Below are 18,785 nucleotides of genomic sequence, written 5' to 3' on the forward strand. Positions count from 1 at the left end.
GAATATCCCTGGGTCGTACCTCTCAGTTCACTAGATTCATGCAGAAAAGCTGCTTCAGGAAGTAGCGTATCTTGAATGAACCCTACAACAAATATAAAAAAACCTACTGTTTTTAAAGACCTACAGGATTTTAAAGATCATACAGGAGCTGAAATTGCGGCAAGCTCAGTGACCCTGTCTATATACAAACTAGTGCAAAATACATTCATCCACTAAGTTCTTGGTCTTCCCTTCTACTGTATTGTCTCAGTTATCGAAATATTACATTAATCTTCATATTCAGGGTCATCAAGCAATTCAAAGCAACCGCACAGCACACTTCCTGGGAAATCAGTTAAAATATGTGAGGATTTGAACAAGGAGACATATTTAACACTATTTTAAGAATTGGAGAATATTTTTAGCCTGTAACGTTTATACTACAGTTCAAGTGTCCTCTTATGGACCACACTACAGACAACGGCAGTTATCATGAGAGAATTTTCAGCTCAGTCTGATATAATTTGGGAGGGGGTTAATTTGAATTTATGATATATCCTGGCAACAGCAATATTATAAAATGTTATAAAACCCTAACTATCCCCCAGATGTATGCCTGTGATACTGAAAATAATTAAAAATATTGGTCCTAGACTTGTGTTAAGATTTATTAGAAACTAATGTATCTATTCTAGGAGTTGAATTTTTCTTTCAAGGTAAATAATTATATATCCTAATCTGCTGGTGGAGCATTGATGCCCCTTCCTAAAGCCTCTTAATACCACAAAAACTCAAAAGGGTGTAATACCACTATTCTTGGCTTCAGGGCAGATAAATGGCGTGCGGTGTGCAAGCCTGGGAATGTAAGCCTCACAATATTTATTGGGGCTGACTCCCAGTTAAGTGCTAATAGAAATGTACCCTTAGAATGTCATCGTATGGACACCATCAGCAGCACTAAGATTATAATCCTTACCTGCATTTACCTGACAGGAAGCCCCACTAAATTCAAGAGGACTTACTTGGAAAACTCAGCAGTGGCCAGAGGATTGGAGAAGATCAGTCTACATCCCAATCCCAAAGAAGGGCAATGCCAAAGAATGCTCCAACTACTGCACAATTGCGCTCATTTCACACGCTAGCAAGGTTATGCTTAAAATTCTACAAGGCAGGCTTAGGCAGTATGTGGACCGAGAACTACCAAAGTGCAAGCTGGATTTCGAAGGGGCAGAGGAACCAGGGACCAAATAGCAAACATGCGCTGGATTATGGAGAAAGCTAGAGAGTTCCAGAAAAACGTCTACTTCTGCTTCATTGACTATGCAAAAGCCTTTGACTGTGTCGACCACAGCAAACTATGGCAAGTTCTTAAAGAAATGGGAGTGCTTGATCACCTCATCTGTCTCCTGAGAAATCTCTATGTGGGACAAGAAGCTACAGTTAGAACTGGATATGGAACAACTGATTGGTTCAAAATTGGGAAAGGAGTACGGCAAGGTTGTATATTGTCTCCCTGCTTTTTTAACTTATATGCAGAATTCGTCATGCGAAAGGCTGGACTAGATGAATCCCAAGCCGGAATTAAGATTGCCGGAAGAAATATCAACAACCTCAGATATGCAGATGACACAACCTTGATGGCAGAAAGTGAGGAGGAATTAAAGAACCTTTTAATTAGGGTGAAAGAGGAGAGCGCAAAATATGGTCTGAAGCTCAACATCAAAAAAACCAAGATCATGGCCACTGGTCCCATCACCTCCTGGCAAATAGAGGGGGAAGAAATGGAGGCAGTGAGAGATTTTACTTTCTTGGGCTCCTTGATCACTGCAGATGGACAGCAGTCACGAAATTAAAAGACGCCTGCTTCTTGGGAGAAAAGCAATGACAAACCTAGACAGCATCTTAAAAAGCAGAGACATCACCTTGCTGACAAAGGTCCGTATAGTTAAAGCTATGGTTTTCCCAGTAGTGATGTATGGAAGTGAGAGCTGGACCATAAAGAAGGTGGATCGCCAAAGAATTGATGCTTTTGAATTATGGTGCTGGAGGAGACTCTTGAGAGTCCCATGGACTGCAAGAAGATCAAACCTATCCATTCTGAAGGAAATCAGCCCTGAGTGCTCACTGGAAGGACAGATCGTGAAGCTGAGGCTCCAATACTTTGGCCACATCATGAGAAGAGAAGACTCCATGGAAAAGACCCTGATGTTGGGAAAGATTGAGGGCACTAGGAGAAGGGGACGACAGAGGACGAGATGGTTGGACAGTGTTCTCGAAGCTACGAACATGAGTTTGACCAAACTGCGGGAGGCAGTGCAAGACAGGAGTGCCTGGCGTGCTATGGTCCATGGGGTCACGAAGAGTCAGACACGACTAAATGACTAAACAACAACAACAACTTCTGAGTAGACACAATTAGGTTTATAGCTTTACCTCTGAGTAAAAACACATAGGAGTATGCTGACAGGTACCACTTTAAAAGCTATTAACCTTATTCTCACGCATTCACACACGTCCACTTTTAAAAAAAATAGCCCTTGCACAGCTCAGTAGAGTGGAAAAGGAAAAACCCATGGCTCATCCTGCTTCTGTGCTTGGGCCAGAGTTCAGCACCTGCACCAGCATGGCAGAATGAGCTATCCCCCTTCAATGGTCCTGGAATCTATACGCCTGATCTTGATGAAGTATTGTCTCAGCACATTAGTTTAAAGGATCTAGCCATTAGCTTGTCCTATCAAGTTCCAAAAATACGGTGTTTTTCTATAACATACAGTTTCAGTTCTGCTAAAAGAGGGTGTCAAACGCTTGCTCATGCCATCAGGAACCCACACAGCTTCTTCAAAGTACATAAAATCTGACAAATGCTTGCTGATAAGTCTATGGATCACATTACAAAACAAATCTGTCAATATGAACTCTCTGCAGTCATAAGTTCCTTCCTTGATACAAAGTACAGGCTTGTTTGCCAACTTCACTCACTTGTAATCTGCACACATGTTCATCAACCTGGTGCCATATTAACAATTCTCTGAATTACAATTTATGTATGCTTCTTTACAAATGTGAAAAATGCTCATTTGTTTTGAAAAGTTGCACAAAACTCAAATACACACTACGCGCTGCACCTCCGTGTACCAAAACCTTTATCATCATGAAAATCAAAGCTTATGTTGAATATTGATCAAACATCTGGTTATTATGACAGACCTGTTTTCAGCAACGCTAAAAGTAAAACTATGTGATGGTTTGATTCAGCTGTTGCCTTTTCAGCTACAGAACAAGTTAGTAAAAAGAATATGAAAACCTGACTAGCCTGGACGCAAATGAACAGATATAAGTGTGTACTTACTTGCATATTTAAAACACAGCACTGTCTCAAATTAATAATGGGGTAGCCAGTTCCTTATAAAACAAAAGCTGAAGAGAACCATGCAGGTACCGAATATTCATACATGGAACTATCTCAACACATAGGGCCCAGTAAGCCTTATTTGTGGTTAGATTCAACATGTTCCACATGGCTGTGAAGCTCCAGCCATACTTGTCAAAAACAAAAAACAAAAAAAACCTGAGCTCTATAACCAGAGCCACACGGAGAGCAAGGTACAATAACATATGGTCAGACCCCTGGCCCCTTCCTTACCTTCTTTATTAAGCCTCATCACCTCCCTGCTTTTTCCTCCCTCTTTTCCAGCATCTTCTAGCTCTAAACCTGTAGAAGAGACGCAAAAGTCAAGGGAGAGCAGAGGCAGAGACCGCTATATCCGACGAGAGCGCTAAAGAGTTAAAGGGTGCTCCGCTAGCCAGTGGCTGTAAAAAGGCAAAGATGCAACAATCGCTGCGTCTGCCAGGCAGAAGCATCCCCCCCAGGCAGGCTTCAAACAGGCAACAAGCATCCTTCCTGCCTCCTCATTCCACACCCAGCCATCACGCAGCAGCACCCTGGCCCAGTTCGTCCCCCCACCTCCTCCCCAAATGCAACGGCATTCTCCTGCCCCTCCCCCTCCCTCTGACAGCCAGCCACCCAGACAGCACCTTCCTCCTCTCAGGCAAGCCGGAGGTGCCCAGCAGGACAGCACCGGCCGCCGGGCACAGTGCACAACCCGCTCACATGGATGGATGGAGGTGGCTGGGTGGGTGGGTCTCCATGCAACTGGGTGACGGGGCCGGGAGCAAACCCCAGTGCCATGGGGGTCTGTGCAATGCAAGGCAAGTGCAATGCAATAGGTTGGTGGTGTGCTGGGGGAGAAGAGGAGGAGGAGAAGGAGAAAAGGCGGCAGGGCATACAAGCTCCCTCGCTTGCTCGCTCGCATCCACCCGCTCGGCTGCATCGCATGTGCGTGTCCGGGGAGAGGGGCGCCTCCGCGTGCCCCCCACCCCACCCGCCGCCCCGCCTGGCCGGTCCTTGTGTGTGGCGGGCGCCCTTACTGTGCGGGGGGGCGGCGCAATGCGTGTGCGGAAGGGCGGCCTCCCGGACCCAGGCGGCCCAGGGCTGGCCCAGGAACGCCTCGGGACTGGGCACGGGCCGCTCCAGGGCCGCCATGGCGCCGCCGCCGCCGCTCCTCCTGCAAGAATCTTCCTCCTCCTCCTCCTCCTCTTCCTCCGTCTCCTCCTCCGCGCCGCTCCTGCCGCCGCCGCCGCTCCTCCTCCCTCCTCGCTGCTTCTTCCCCCGTTCCCTTCGGCACAGGAGAGCGAGGAGCCAGCGAGCGAGACACGGGGTTCGAGAACGCCGCACGTCATCCTCGGGACGTTCCGCCGCCCACACGGGGGTAGTGTCAGCCCTGGTTTTCCCTATCAGATCGGGCTTCCCGGCTGCCGCCGCGCAGGCGCCGTGCGAGGAGGCGAAGCCGGTGCCCTGAAGAGGGCCGCCTCCTCCCTTCCGAGTCCGCGAAGAGGGGAGGCGCGCCAAGAAAGGGGGCGCTCGGGGGCGTGGGTAACAACAGGCAGGGTGTGAGGAGAACCGTAAGAGTTGGGAGGGTACTCCAACCCACACACGCAGTCCAATGACTAGAAGACCCTCGGTCGGGCCCAGGGGGTGAGAGGAGGCGCCGGCTGGAATTCTCGCCGCCGCCTCCTCAGGTGGCTCCGCTTTGGAGACCACGCTGAGGACAAGGCTTGACAGGAGCAAGTAGTTCGTTATTGGGGTGACAGAGAGCAAGGGGGAGGGGAGGGTCGTGGACAAACGAGGCTCCTTCGCCCGCCTTAGCTTCTGTCCCTCAGGCGCGCGGACACGGCGCATTTAGGACGCTCGGCGTTTCTCGCCATCTGTGAGGGAAGCGGGAAGAGACACCTGTCAAAAAAACCACAAAACAACCTGAAACCCAGCGCGCGCTGCGTCGCGTTGCGTGAGGGGAGGGGAGGGGAGGGGAGGAGAGCGGCGAAAGTTTTCCTCAGGCGGCGCTGCTCGCTCGCTCTCGCTTCTTCACAGCGGGGATCAATGCCTCTGGAGGCTGGGGCCCATAGCTGCCAAGTTTTCCCTTTTCTCGCGAGGAAGCCTATTCAGCATAAGGGAAAATCCCTTTAAAAAAGGGATAACTTGGCAGCTATGCTGGGGCCAAAGAGCCTCCCCTCATCTTCTCAGCAGGAGGCTGGCCAGACTGAGAGGGCGCGTGCTGCTCCTCCGGGTTTCAGAATATCCCGAAGCCGGAGAGCGAAGAGTTCCCTGCAGGGAGATGGGAGCTCTCTGGAGTAAGGAGAGTCCGCTTCTTCGGAGCGCTTCCTTGCTGGTGTGGTTTTGGGTTTGGGTTTCTCTAAGGACGGGGATGAAGGTAAAACGCAGTCTGGAAAGAGGGACATGGGCATAGCCAGGATTTATGGGGGTTTTTTTGGGGGGGCGGACATAAGCTCAGTTAAGTAGTGATTGACTTGATTGGGGAGGGGGCAGCTGCCCCTCCTTATCCCCCCTGCCATAGTGAGGGGTTGTTATTGTTTCATTAATATTGACCTAAAATGCCCTTTTAAAATGCGACGTTTTGGGGGGGCGGGGACTTATTGGGCTGTTCTTGATTTTATTTTGATTCTGCATTTTGTGTTTTTATATTGTGATTTCATCCCATGAACCGCCCTGAGACCTGCGAGTATAGGGTGGTATACAAACTTGAATGAATCAACAAATCAGTTTGTGGGGTTTTGTCCACTTGGGAAGGCAGCCCATCTAAGAGAAGGAAAACACTGTTCCTTAAACCTCCACTGCCTTGCAGGACATCTTCAGGAGACGAACAAGCTAAGGGGTCGCTAAGGTGGTTGGGTGGAGCTGTGAACTTCTGGCAACTCCTTGCAGCCAAGCTGGTGCCAAATGTCTTGCTCTGCTTTCCTTTGGACCACATCAGTGAGGCTGAGAGAGGGGGGTCTTGTGGTCTGGGCAGCCCAGGACCTCCAGACAAGCTGCCCAGGCTTGTGCCCAGTTGAGGTCACTTTGGTGCTGCCAACATAGTGGTTTGACTTGGGAGAAGTCTTTACACTTGGCAACAAAGTCACACTAAAAAAAAAGTGTGTTTTTTTCTTCTTTTTCTTTTGAAGCAGGCTGGAGCTACCAAAAAGCAATCTTGACATCCCAAAATTCCAATGTCATTTTGAAAATGCTCTGAAGTGGTCAGTTAAGTAATCGTGGCAGTGGATGGAAATGTGTTGAGAATTAGACTGCAGCAATGTTTACATAGGAAGCACCAGGTCAACAGGCAGAGGAAGGGGTGGGGTTTTACCTGTTAAAGATGGAGCTTGGTGAATTTTTGGTAGTTCACTGACTGGAGTCTGGTAGCTTTTGGTGACTTGCAGATTTGGCTTGAGATAATTTATTTTCTCTGTGATACTGAAAATCAGTTGTGGCCTGCAGATTAAGATAGTGGAAGGAAAAGCTATGTTGGTTTGGTTTGGTTTTAGCTTCATAAGCAAAGAGCAGGAGGATTTACCAGCTTTTGAGAATGGAAACTAATCTTGTAGTTTGCGGCACTTTTGCTGCTACTGCATTTTCCACTGCTGGACTGCATCTGAGCCCAGTCTCTTCCATACTGGGCTTTCCTTATTTGTATACAATTTCTCTCCTAGAGACGGATTTTCTGGAGTTTCTCTCCCCAAGTCTATTTACCCATGCTGTCTTTCCTCTCCCCCACCTTCTTCCATTTTCCCCACACATAACCTCCTCACCTGGCCATTGCACAAAAATGGAAGATACAGGACAGAGGGCTTGGATTTAGACTTGTGATATTGCAGTGCATGGGATATATTAGTTAACTTGTCAGGCAAGTTAACTCCAGACAGATTTTATGTCCACAGATTTATTGAAACTTTTCATCATGTGGAACAGAAACACAGATATGAGTTTGGCTAGTCTGCTGACAAATACTTTGGAACTTTAGCTTTTGAATGGATACGCCTTTTGAATGGACATTTATATCTTGATTTTGTGGGACTTACCGTAACTTGAAGTAAGCAGAGGAGATGAGAGACACCCTAAATTGTATTGGCTGTGCATTTGGTTGTGACAACTCTTTTCTTGCTGTATTTGTTGAAGGATCTGACTGATTCCATATGCAGCTTAATACACCTTTGTTTGTTTGTTGTTTCCCCCCTGCTTTATTTGTTTGACCAATACAGCATTTGAAAACAACAAATTTAGCAGTGACTGTACAGAAAAATAAATAAAGAACTGTGTAATCTTATCTGATCAACTTCCTGCTGCTTATGCATTTTGGAAAGTTTCCTTAACACTCTGTAATCTTCCAGGCAACACTTTCAGAGTGCTTGGTAATGTCCACCAGGAAACAAGGTCTGGATAAACACTTCCTACAGGAAGTTGCCACCACCACTTTGGCATTTCCTTCCCTTTATTTGCCCCACCAGCAAAAGGGGCTATTTGCCACTTCTATCATCTCTATTGATGCTTCACACGTTTGTGTGGGTGAGGAGCTGGGATGTGATTTGTCTTCCCATACAAATAAATGCTATTTGGATTATGAGTGCTTTTAAATTTTAAAATAGACTGTGTCTGCTGTGTTTCCTAACGCTAATAAGCTAAAAGGTTAAATTGAAATTAACCAGTTTGCCTGACATTTTATCCATTCGTTATAGCACAAATTGTTTTTTAAAATAAAACTGTACTTTTTTTAAAATGGAAAAAAATGTTCTGCAGAAAAATATAATAGTAGGACAAAGTCCATTCTATATTTCTTTTAATATGCACATTCATATTTCTTTTGGTTTGGTTTCTGCTCAAACAGGGCTTTGAAACTTTGCAGAAACTGCAAGTCTTGTTTACTAGAGGCAAAGGTGGGGTGAATATGCACAGCACTGGCAGAAAACCCTCTTTATCCCTTCAGCTCCTTGTCTCCAGGCTAAAGCTGTGGTAGGAAAACATGATTTCTCTCAACTTGCCAATATCTGAATTTGCCTTTGTTAATACAGACTGTGATTTCAACATAAAACAAGTCTTTCTGTAACATATATGATGTTTTCTGAGTGCAATCAATTAGATATTTTAGTCACATACAAACATTTCAGGTTTTGCTGAAGCTGAGGTCAGCTGGAGTCTGACAGAGACACTCTGCCTTTTCTTACCCTAGCAGTGCGAAACTTAATCGCTGCCCTATTAAAATGAGCTAACACTGTGTGGAGTCCCTGCTCAGACTGTGCACTACAGCTGTAGCATTCTAATAAGAATGAGCTGTGATTTTAGTTTTGCCTTCAGGCATGGCAGACTGGAGAGAGTTTACCTTTTCAAAATTGGATACTGTTTTCTGCCCAAAGCTTTTCTTAGTGGATTCAGTAAATGAACAAAGTGCAAACACTCAACCATTTTTGACATCTGTTTTGCTTTGCAAGGAATCCGAGGGGTTACTAGTGGAGATGGCTTTCAGTCTTCTGCCCTGATAAAATGAACAGTTCATAACAGTATGAACAAGAGCACAGATGTAATTCAGCAGAAAGATAATCTATTGTCTCTTTAAAATCAGTATGAGGCTTACTCATGAATTAGCATTAGTTGTCTGCTAGCATTTCCTGAGTCTCGGGGAAGGTTGACAACCACATTTCTGGTAAAGTATAAAACCATATTGACTCCCCAAAAGGAATGGGTGGTGGTACACAGTGTACAGGAATAACCAAGAAAACCCCCAGTCCTGTTAGCCCAACTCACACAGGAGGGAGGAATTCTTTAAATACTGAAAGGAAGAGTCTTTGAAGCATAAGGTGTAGCAGTTAAGACAATGAGCTTGAAATCCCTAGTTAAAATCTCAGCTCAACCAAAAACAGAGACTATGTACACATCATTGTTTATTCTGGCTCCAGCGAAGTACACATAATGTTTGCCATATTTGCCATGTTGGGAAGCTTATTGTAATTTTATTTCTTGTATTTTCTTTCTCTTCTTTCTCTTTTCTTTTTCTTTCTTTTTTTCCTTTTCTTTCCCTCTCCTTTTACTTTTTCTAATAAGTTTCTAATAAGTTTTGGGTTTTTTTCTTGTATAATTTTGACTTATGTTCGTATTAGTGTTGTATTGATTTTGTTTTCATTTGTGTTGATTTATGTTATGTTATGTTATGTTGAATTATGCTGATTTTATTGTTAATATGTTTAATATTTAATAAAGTATTTTAATCACAAAAAAGTAATGTTTGCCATATTCTATAGCTCAGGCATAGGCAAACACGGTCCTCCAGATGTTTTCAGACTACAACTCCCACCATCCCTGACCACTGGTCCTGTTAGCTAGGGGTGATGGGAGTTGTAGTCCCAAAACATCTGGAGGGCCGAGTTTGCCTGTGCCTGCTATAGCTTCTTGAGAAATACTCCTGTTTGATGTGCTTTCCCTTAGAACAGCTTCCATCCAATTTGAAAAAATAAGCTATGGTTAAGCTGAGGTGTGTGCATTTCAGGCAGTTGTTGCACATGTGTATAGATGACAGCTTCATTGAATTAGGGTTCTCAGGGAAACAAATCAGGTCATGTGCATCAGGTGAATACATCCCCCTCCCTCTCTGGTGTTGAGCAATGTAAGAATGTGACTTGAAACACAGGGCGGGGGAGAACGACCTTGCTGTGTTTCAAGCCACTAATTTGTACATTGTCAGACTGTGCCATGGACAAGGCATTTTTTGTTGACTTCAGCTGCTCATCTGTAATAAGTACATCAAGCAGTGCCAGTACCAGGCTATTTTGCACCCTAGGCAAGACTATTTGCACTCCTCCAAAGAAAGGCTAACTCCAGTTTTCAAAAAGAGATGTCTTGTAGAAAAAAATGAAAAGCACAAAACTTGAAACTTCTGAATTTATTTTAAATTGCAAGAATAAGTAACAGAGGTGGTGACCGTTTTTGGCATGTTGAATTGACAGGTGACCACCAATGCATAGGGACCCAGAAGAGGGAAGAATGAGGGTGGGGCAGGCTTATCTGTCGATACACACGGGGGCCAGGAACAGAAACCCCACGTGAGAAATGGTTGTTGCCTGTACAACAGACTTTGAATATCTTTCTGAAATGCAAAATAAAATGTTTTAGCACACAAATAAGTTTGAATAATATTGTGATTTGTGATGTTAAAATTTCTTAAAAGTTCCAATTTCAGGCCCATCAAATTCTCACTTTGCCTGCCTTTTCCTTTGTAAATTTTGTCACCAATTCCTTCAGGCCAAGTGCTGATGCTTGGGCATGTTCAACTGATATAGTTGCCAAGCCACCTAGTTCCTTTTGCAACATGTTAGTTTTTATAAGTTTGAGCTTTGAGAAACTGCATTCAGAATATTAAATAAAGTAAAATATTACCAGAAATTTATAAGCTATAAAAAAGCTAATTGGTATAAAACTGTGCCCCTCAAAGTTCCATACTGCACCCCTCTGAGGTCTGTGCCCTAGGCAGCTGCCTGCCTACTTAGCCTAATGATAGCACTAGCACTGAGATCAAGGATAATCAGTATGACCTTGACTGCAGCACTTCAGTAAAAATTGAAATAGCAAAGACAATACTCTTGTAGTTTGGTTAAAAAGAGTGGCCCGATTCAAAGCTGGTGAACACTCATATAAATGAGGGATTGCCTGTCTTCTCGTGTGTCTATCTCCATACTTTGAGTCATCGGTCAGAGGCCCTTCTTTGGGTTTCCTCACTGTCTAAAATACAATGGGTGGTTACATGGGAAAAGGCATTTTCAGGATGGTACCCCAGCTTTCTAATGCTTCCCTCAGAGAGGTTTAGTGAGCACCCACTCAAATTTGTTCCCATGCCAGGCAAATACTTCTTTGTTTCCCCAGGTGTTTTAACTTTGGTTGACCTGCATTATGGCTCCACATACTGTTTTCATGCTGCTTTTATAGTTTTAAGCTTATTTTATTGTGTTTCTAATATGTCCTTATAATGTGATTGAAGGGTGTGGGGAGGTGTGCGTCTCACAAGACAGGAGCAGTCAAGGCAGGTATTTCTTCTCCTACATATTTCCTCCAGCTCATAGGGATAGGTAGATGATAGAAGCAGGGAATGAACAGGCACAGGAATCTGCTCCTGCCTTGATATATCCTCACTCATTGAAAGCTGAAGGTTCTGAATATTCTCTGGCTTCCCCATTATTAAGAGATCAGAAGTGTGTCTTGGGATTTTATGCTTTTTCCTCCAGCACCTTCTTTTTCTCCACAGCAAGATATTTGTGCTGCAATGCTAATGTGATATGTAGCAGAATTGCACAATTCTCTTTGCCTAGGAAATGAGAATTCCTTATAGCACTAGATGGCGATATTCCCTACCTCTAAGGCAACCTAGTTTTAGTTTTCTCTAGAGTTGTGTGGCAGAGATGCACAGCCCCGGTTTTGTTATTTGTGTACAAAATGATCAGGTACGGCGGACCTGCAGAGGTCAGCAGAGGACAAATTGAAAATAGAAAATGGATTTTCAGGTGCTGTGTGGATGACCCCATGGAATCTATCACGTCACCCCCTCAATGCTGATTCCCCCCCTCCACTTTTTCTCATAACAGGGCTTTTCCCATTTGCAAAAAAAGCTGCACAACTTTGAGCTGATCCTAAAAAATGGAGCTTTCCCCCTTTGCAAAAAAGATGCACAACTCTGAGCTGAACCCCCCCCCCAAAAAACGGGGCTTTTCCCATTTGCAAAAAAAGCTGCACAACTTTGAGCTGATCCTTTAAAAAATGGAGCCTTCCCCGTTTGCAAACGAAGCTTCCTCAAATATTTAATGGGGGGTGGGGCAAAGGCACCTAGGCCTCTAGGAGTTGGCTGCTATGCCTAGGACAATTCAAGAAAGCAAAATATTTTTTTTCTTGTTTTCCTCCTCTAAAAAAACTAGGTGCGTCCTATGGTCAGGTGCGTCCTATGGAGCGAAAAAATACGGTCTGCACTGAAAGCAGTACCCATTCATAACATTTATTACTCATTCATTTTAGAAGAAATGAAAAGTTAATAGAATGGGCCCCATTTAGTTGAGTTTCTCATTCATTCTAAAATTAATGCCCACCCCAACATACCCCCCACACTCCAACTAAGTCAACCCTTAAGGGATTTGAACTTGAGTCTCTTTGTCCTTGTCTAAATACAATGCTATAGCCATACGTCTGTTGCTGGGAAGGCTTGACACCTTCTTGTGCAAAGTGTATTTATTCAGTTTGGCAGTATGTGTAACACAGATTGATTTACAAAACGTCATTTAGACACAGAGATTTTCAATTCTGTTCTATTTGCTATAATGTATTTCCACTTTTCTTTCTTGAATTTACTCCGCATGTTTCTTGGAACAGATTTGCATAGTCGGAAGAGATTATTGACTCTCAGTTTTGCTCAATAATCCTGAGTAACAGTAGTTTGCTCCATCTCTAGGTAAATAATGAAACTGTTTCAGGAATGCAGTGGTGATATAGTAAAGGACATGTACTTGTAGGATGGAATTTTTGTGCAAGTGCTACTACAGGCTGAGAGTTCACAAACACTTCTATAATACCATAGCAGCACTTACTGTTAGAATTAATCCTTCAGTAAATATTTTGAGACCATGCTACAAAGCCGTAAAGTGCTGAACATACAAAGAAAGCATGGATGCCTTTCAGATGTGTCATGGCAGCGTCCTGAAGGTAGAAGATTAAAGTAGAACTATAAACAAAGTACTCTAGTTGCTTCCAAGTAAAACAGCGGGAGGGTCTTGCTGATCCCAGTCTACACCCCACATTGTCAACTGGTGCTTCAGTCTCAGTTTTCCTGCTCCTTCAGCCCCATGAACAGCACAGATTCATTTTCTCAACCCTTGCACAGATCTTCTAGAAAATGGAAATTAAGTGGAGAGGTGGCGCAATGGAGACTCGAAAATGTCCCATTGCTTTTTATAAGACCTGACCCCTTTCTTATGCAAGCAAGCAAGAACCATCAGAAGCAACACTGTGCTATTAGTGAATCTGGTCAGCCAGCTCTCTTATGCTCTGTCCATCCATTGGCTTATGTTCCTGAGATACTTTTCCATCTGCAACTGGCAGTGGCTTGATGCTTCCACTTTCCAAAGGCTCATTCCTCAGTTATCAAGTCACACATAAAAAGAGCTCCCGTGAATCAGATCAAATATCAAGTTCTCCTGCTCTTGTACCTCAGCAGCTGGTCAGTAGCATGCTGCTTCTGAATCTGATTTATAACAAGGGATAGAAGAATCCGTCAGTTTCTCTAAGATCCTCATTTTTCCAAGCTTATGTTTGCATCATATCCCACATCAGTTTGAGATTTTAAAAATTACTTCTTAGTAGGCATGGGTTCAGATCATGTGTGGAGGAAACCCACTTAATAAAGCAGGAAAAGCTGTTCCTTGCCAAAGAATGAAGAGATAACACATTCTGGGAACCAGATCTCTGCCATCACTGTTAAGTTGTTTTCTTCTTCATCATCATTAAAAAAATCCAGCAGTGCTACAATGCTGTTCAACACTATTAATGTCAGACCAAGCTTTTATTCTATTTCCTTGTGGAAACATAACATCATTGAAAAACTTAGGCATGTGTTTCTGTACATAGAAACCTCACAGTTTCTGTAAACCTATTTAAGCAACTCTGTTTCCTTTGTGCCATTTGCTACTTCAAATAGACATTTGTGTATTTGCCAATCTCATCAGCTCAGGAGGCTGAGCAATTATACAGCAGTATGTAAACGAGTCAGTAAATAAACTGTAAGTACTGCAGCCTGCCAAATGTGTTTAGTTGCCTTTCTTGTATGTCAAGATAAATCCAGATCTAATTGCTCACAGCATAAATCTCTTCTCAGGGCACAGATCAGGTCCATGTGTCGGGGAGAATTCTGGTGTTCAATTTTGCTACTTTCCCTTTCAGTGTCTGTTCTGGTGGGAAGAGGAAGAGAGATTACACATCCTGTTAAATTTAAAGAACAGCAGGATCAGAACAAACACTGTCTTGTTACCTGCTATATGCTGGGTTAATTTGGACTGTCATGTTTGATCAAGAATGTAATAAAAAATTAACACTTCTGTGAATAGTGCGAAGATGTACCTCTATTAAACTTATTCATCCATGAAGAAGAGCTTAGCTAGACATGTGGCAATTTAAAGGCAGCATGATTTTCTAAGTTCACATTTAAGAATTAAGTTCTTTGTTTGACCTTTCTACAGGGCATATCTAGCGGTGTCTAGGGCCTCTCTTCAAATTCTCTGGTTAGATCCTTCCTTATATTCAAGTCCTACAATCTTTCTAGCCCAAGCCTAGAATTAAGATTCAACAAAGAATATGGAAAAAGTTGCAAGAAAGGGGGGAAATCTTGAGGAACAGAAGATATCTAGATTCTAAATTGTACATTCTAAAATTAAGCTATACCTATACTTGATCACTCAGATTTAGTCTTATGAGGAAAACAACAACAACAACAACAACAACAACAACAACAACAACAACAACAACAACAACAACAACAACGAGCTAGATGGACCACTGATCTGTATTGGTATGAGGCAAGTGTAGTTTACTGGTAACAGCTACAATTCCCAGCACCTTCAATAAACTACAGTTCCAAGCATTCTTTAGGGGAAGCCTTGTTAATGAGACGTGTGAACTACCATATTAGAATACTCTTCCCATCCACTGCCTGCATTGTAAAGCTCTGAGGTTCTTGCCTAATACCACTGATAAGAGGCATCAAGTGAACCATGGTTAGGCTGTATTTGTATAACCGTTTAAATGGGGGGGGGAATACATCCGTTACTTTAAATTATGAAATACAACATGCAGTAAAGAACTGCATGCATTTTTTTCATGTCAGCCACCTTGAGCATGGTTTGAACTGTGGAAAGGTAGAATACAAATACTGTTGTACATGTATGTATGTCTGTTTTGGAGAATCTCTGTTCTACCACTGTTTTTTTTTTCAAAAGCACTCTCTTCAACCATGAGATCCTTCATATATCCCAAAAAGAGAAGAAATAGATACAGTGGTATAAAATACACCCCCCAATAAATTCTCTTATTTATGTATTACATTTGCCCATGCCAATTTGATTTTAAACCATTGCTACCAGCAGTACATAAACTCAGCATTGAGATTACCCAACATCCCAATACCCCAAATCAATATTATAGATTTTATTTATCCTGTTGTCATTAAATACTGCTTATAAGAACCATCAAAAGTCTTTTTTTAAAGCTATAATAATGATAAGCATAAATAAAAGTGATTCTGTAAGCCTGTTTTAGTAGAACCATATCTTACATTCCCAGTTTTTGCCATGTGAATTCCTCCATGTTGTTTAAGATTAAAAGGAGGCCCCATCGTTCTGCCCGGAAACTGAGGTCCAGTACCGAGGGCCTTCTGGCGGTTCCCTCGTTGCGAGAAGCCAAGTTGCAGGGAACCAGGCAGAGGGCCTTCTTTGTGGTGGCGGCGCCCACCCTGTGGAACGCCCCCCCATCAGATGTCAAAGAGAAAAACAGCTACCAGATTTTTAGAAGACATCTGAAGGCAGCCCTGTTTAGGGAGGCTTTTAATGTTTAATAGATTATTTTATTTCATTTTTCTGTTGGAAGCCGCCCAGAGTAGCTGGGGAAACCCAGCCAGATGGGCGGGGTATGAATATATTATTATTATTATCATTATTATTATTATTATTATTATTATTATTATTATTATTACAGTGGTACCTCGGTTTATGAACACAATTGGTTCCGGAAGTCTGTTCATAAACTGAAGCGTTCATAAACTGAAGCGAACTTTCCCATTGAAAGTAATGGAAAGTGGATTAATCTGTTCCAGACGGTCCTCAGGGTACTTAAACTGAAGCGTTCATAAACTGAAGCGAACTTTCCCATTGAAAGTAATGGAAAGTGGATTAATCCGTTCCAGATGGGTCCACGGAGTACTTAAACTGAAGCGTTCATAAACTGAAACATGGGTGTAATTGGTTCCGGAAGTCTGTTCATAAACTGAAACGTTCATAAACTGAAGCGAACTTTCCCATTGAAAGTAATGGAAAATGAATTAATCCGTTCCAGATGGGTCCGCGGTGTTTATAAACCGAAAATTCATAAACCGAGGTGTTCATAAACCGAGGTTCCACTGTATTATCAATTCTGGCTACCTGTAAACTTTCTAAAATCTTCTGCCGTCCTCCTTCTTTCATTACTACTCTATGAGGATCACTAACTTTGTGATGGATTTAGTTACAGGTAGGTAGCCGTGTTGGTCTGAGTCGAAGCAAAATAAAAAAATTCCTTCAGTAGCACCTTAAAGACCAACTAAGTTTATATTTTGGTATGAGCTTTCGTGTGCATGCACACTTCTTCAGATACACTAGCTGTATCTGGATTGTTATCAGTGAGCCATTCACTGTGATGGATTGTTATCAGTGAGCCATTCACAAGATGGTAAACAGACTGATGTTTTAGAAACTCCCCTAGCTACAGCAGGATCTTTGTTTGATTTGTTACTTCTCCATGATAAGGAAGAAATTGAGCAATGAGGTTGAAGTAGGCTAGGAGAAAGATATCTTAGTTTGATCATGGATGGCCACATTCAAAGAAAGACTCAGGACATGCTGTGCTTTTGCCTCCTTGTTTTGTTAGGAGAAATATATGGTAAGGACATGATTTTATTCATAGATTAAATATGCAACACTATTTTGATTGTTCTCAGAAAATCGTTAATATTCTGAACAAAAATTTTTAAAAATCCTTCCAGTAGCACCTTGGAGACCAACTAAGTTTGTTATTGGTATGAGCTTTCGTGTGCGTGCACACTTCTAATCAGGAGTAGACCAAAGCCCAGTCTTTCAGGGTCTCTTTTTCTTCTATGAAAGGGAATGTGCTCAATATCTTTTTAACAGTTAAGGCTTAATTGGTAATTGATGGGGTTCACTCTCTCTTCCCCAACTATGACCCCCTCCCTCAATTGGGAGGCTGTTTTCAAGTCTAATTGCTTTCCCTGGGACAGGCAAGGAAGTGAAGCCACAGACGGAATGGCAAGGTATTGCAGACCACTTCTTGAATTAAGCTATAACTAATCAGTGTGGAAAATATTTTTACTTCATATTCTTGCTTAAGAGCATAAGACAGTGCCTTTTTGAATCAGGTCAAGGCCCACCACAGCCAGTGTTCTCTGAAAGTACATCAGCAGGTGCTAGGTGATTCATCAGAAATTTGTCAGAGGCACGCTAAGGACCGCAATCCAGCTTCTGCCCATCCTGATCTAGACAGTGACTTCCTAGTGGTTTTGCTATGGACTTATAGTGCACAATTGCAAACATGGGAAGAAAAGAAGGAGGCATTGCTTACTGGGAATGACCTTGTTATAGGATGTGGGGTGTGAGATCAATGCAGCGCACAGTGTTGACTGTAGACAACATGTACTAGAAGGAAATGAATGTGATAAGAACATACCACCACCTCTCTCTCTCTCTCTCTCTCTCTCTCTCTCTCTCTCTCTCTCTCTCTCTCGTGTGTGTGTGTGTGTGTGTGTGTGTGTGTGTGTGTGTGTGTGTGTTTTAAATGTCAGTAAATGAATTTCTTTTCAAAAAAAACTTTGGGGATGACCAGCTGACTTACTTGCTTTTACATGGGGATAATGATTGATTGCATGATTTCCCTTCTATTTGCTGTTGATATTTATTTTATTGTTGCTATAATTATATTAGCTGTTTGATATAGATTATTTAGAAAGGCCATTTGGCTGGATCCAGCATTTAGGTTGCACACAACAACATTTTATTCTAGAATCAATGGAGACTGAGTATTTTTACTGCCCTATGTAGTATACACATATTGTAACTTAGATCTATTGCATATTTTTCGCCCCTGAAAAGCACTTATTGATAAACTGGTTTCATTGATTCCAAAAATAAAAGCTCATTGTTGATTGATTCTGTATTACCCAACAATGTGTGCATTTGAAAATAGATGTAAGCAGTCCCAGCAATCTCTCTCTCTCTCTCTGTGTGTGTGTGTGTGTGTGTGTGTATCCACACCTGCACAATGATATTGTAGGTGGGCATATACCAAGATCGCAAGCACTACTTCAGTCACCTGGGACATCTCCAGGGAGGAAAGTATGTGGATAACCTAATCAAGGGAATGGTTTTCAAAGGCACATCAAATATGTCCACTATTGTGGACAGCAGGATCTAGAATCTCTATGGATTGAAAGTAGCATGTTGAACATAAGCATGAATGATTCTGAATTGAGGAAAAACTACATTGTTTGTGCTATGAATGCGTTAATATTTTTGCAGCCATAAAGCTTAAGGTAGCAGATGGATATAGTTAGAAAGCAAAGTGGTTTCTATTTCATGGGAAGATACTGCTAAGACAAAGTGTACGTTGTTGACCAATCTGCACTGAAGTAAAATTT

General features: G+C 42.7%; 2 protein-coding genes across 7 annotated transcripts in view; one reads left to right on the top strand and one right to left on the bottom strand.

Moving 5' to 3' along the window:
* Positions 1-4,699, bottom strand: part of ATXN7L1 (ataxin 7 like 1) — a 65,805-nt gene extending 61,106 nt beyond the window's left edge. For 2 of the 6 annotated variants that reach the window (XM_060279546.1, XM_035126557.2), the window contains exons 1-2: positions 4,408-4,699; positions 3,623-3,691 (exon numbers count right to left, since the gene is read on the bottom strand). In XM_060279546.1, coding sequence (XP_060135529.1) covers positions 3,623-3,691; positions 4,408-4,522 — 184 coding nt within the window. In that variant the 5' untranslated portion in view covers positions 4,523-4,699. The other 4 variants (XM_035126548.2, XM_060279547.1, XM_035126550.2 and 1 more) reach the window with 4 other exon arrangements.
* Positions 4,700-16,804: 12,105 nt separating this feature from the next.
* The window catches only part of CDHR3 (cadherin related family member 3), a 30,944-nt gene continuing 28,963 nt past the window's right edge, over positions 16,805-18,785 (top strand). Inside the window, exon 1 of the mRNA XM_035128106.2 lies at positions 16,805-17,017. Coding sequence (XP_034983997.2) covers positions 16,942-17,017 — 76 coding nt within the window. The 5' untranslated portion in view covers positions 16,805-16,941. The remainder of the gene's footprint in view (positions 17,018-18,785) is intronic.

This window comes from Zootoca vivipara, chromosome 10 (assembly GCF_963506605.1).
Source record: "Zootoca vivipara chromosome 10, rZooViv1.1, whole genome shotgun sequence".
NCBI lineage: Eukaryota > Metazoa > Chordata > Lepidosauria > Squamata > Lacertidae > Zootoca > Zootoca vivipara.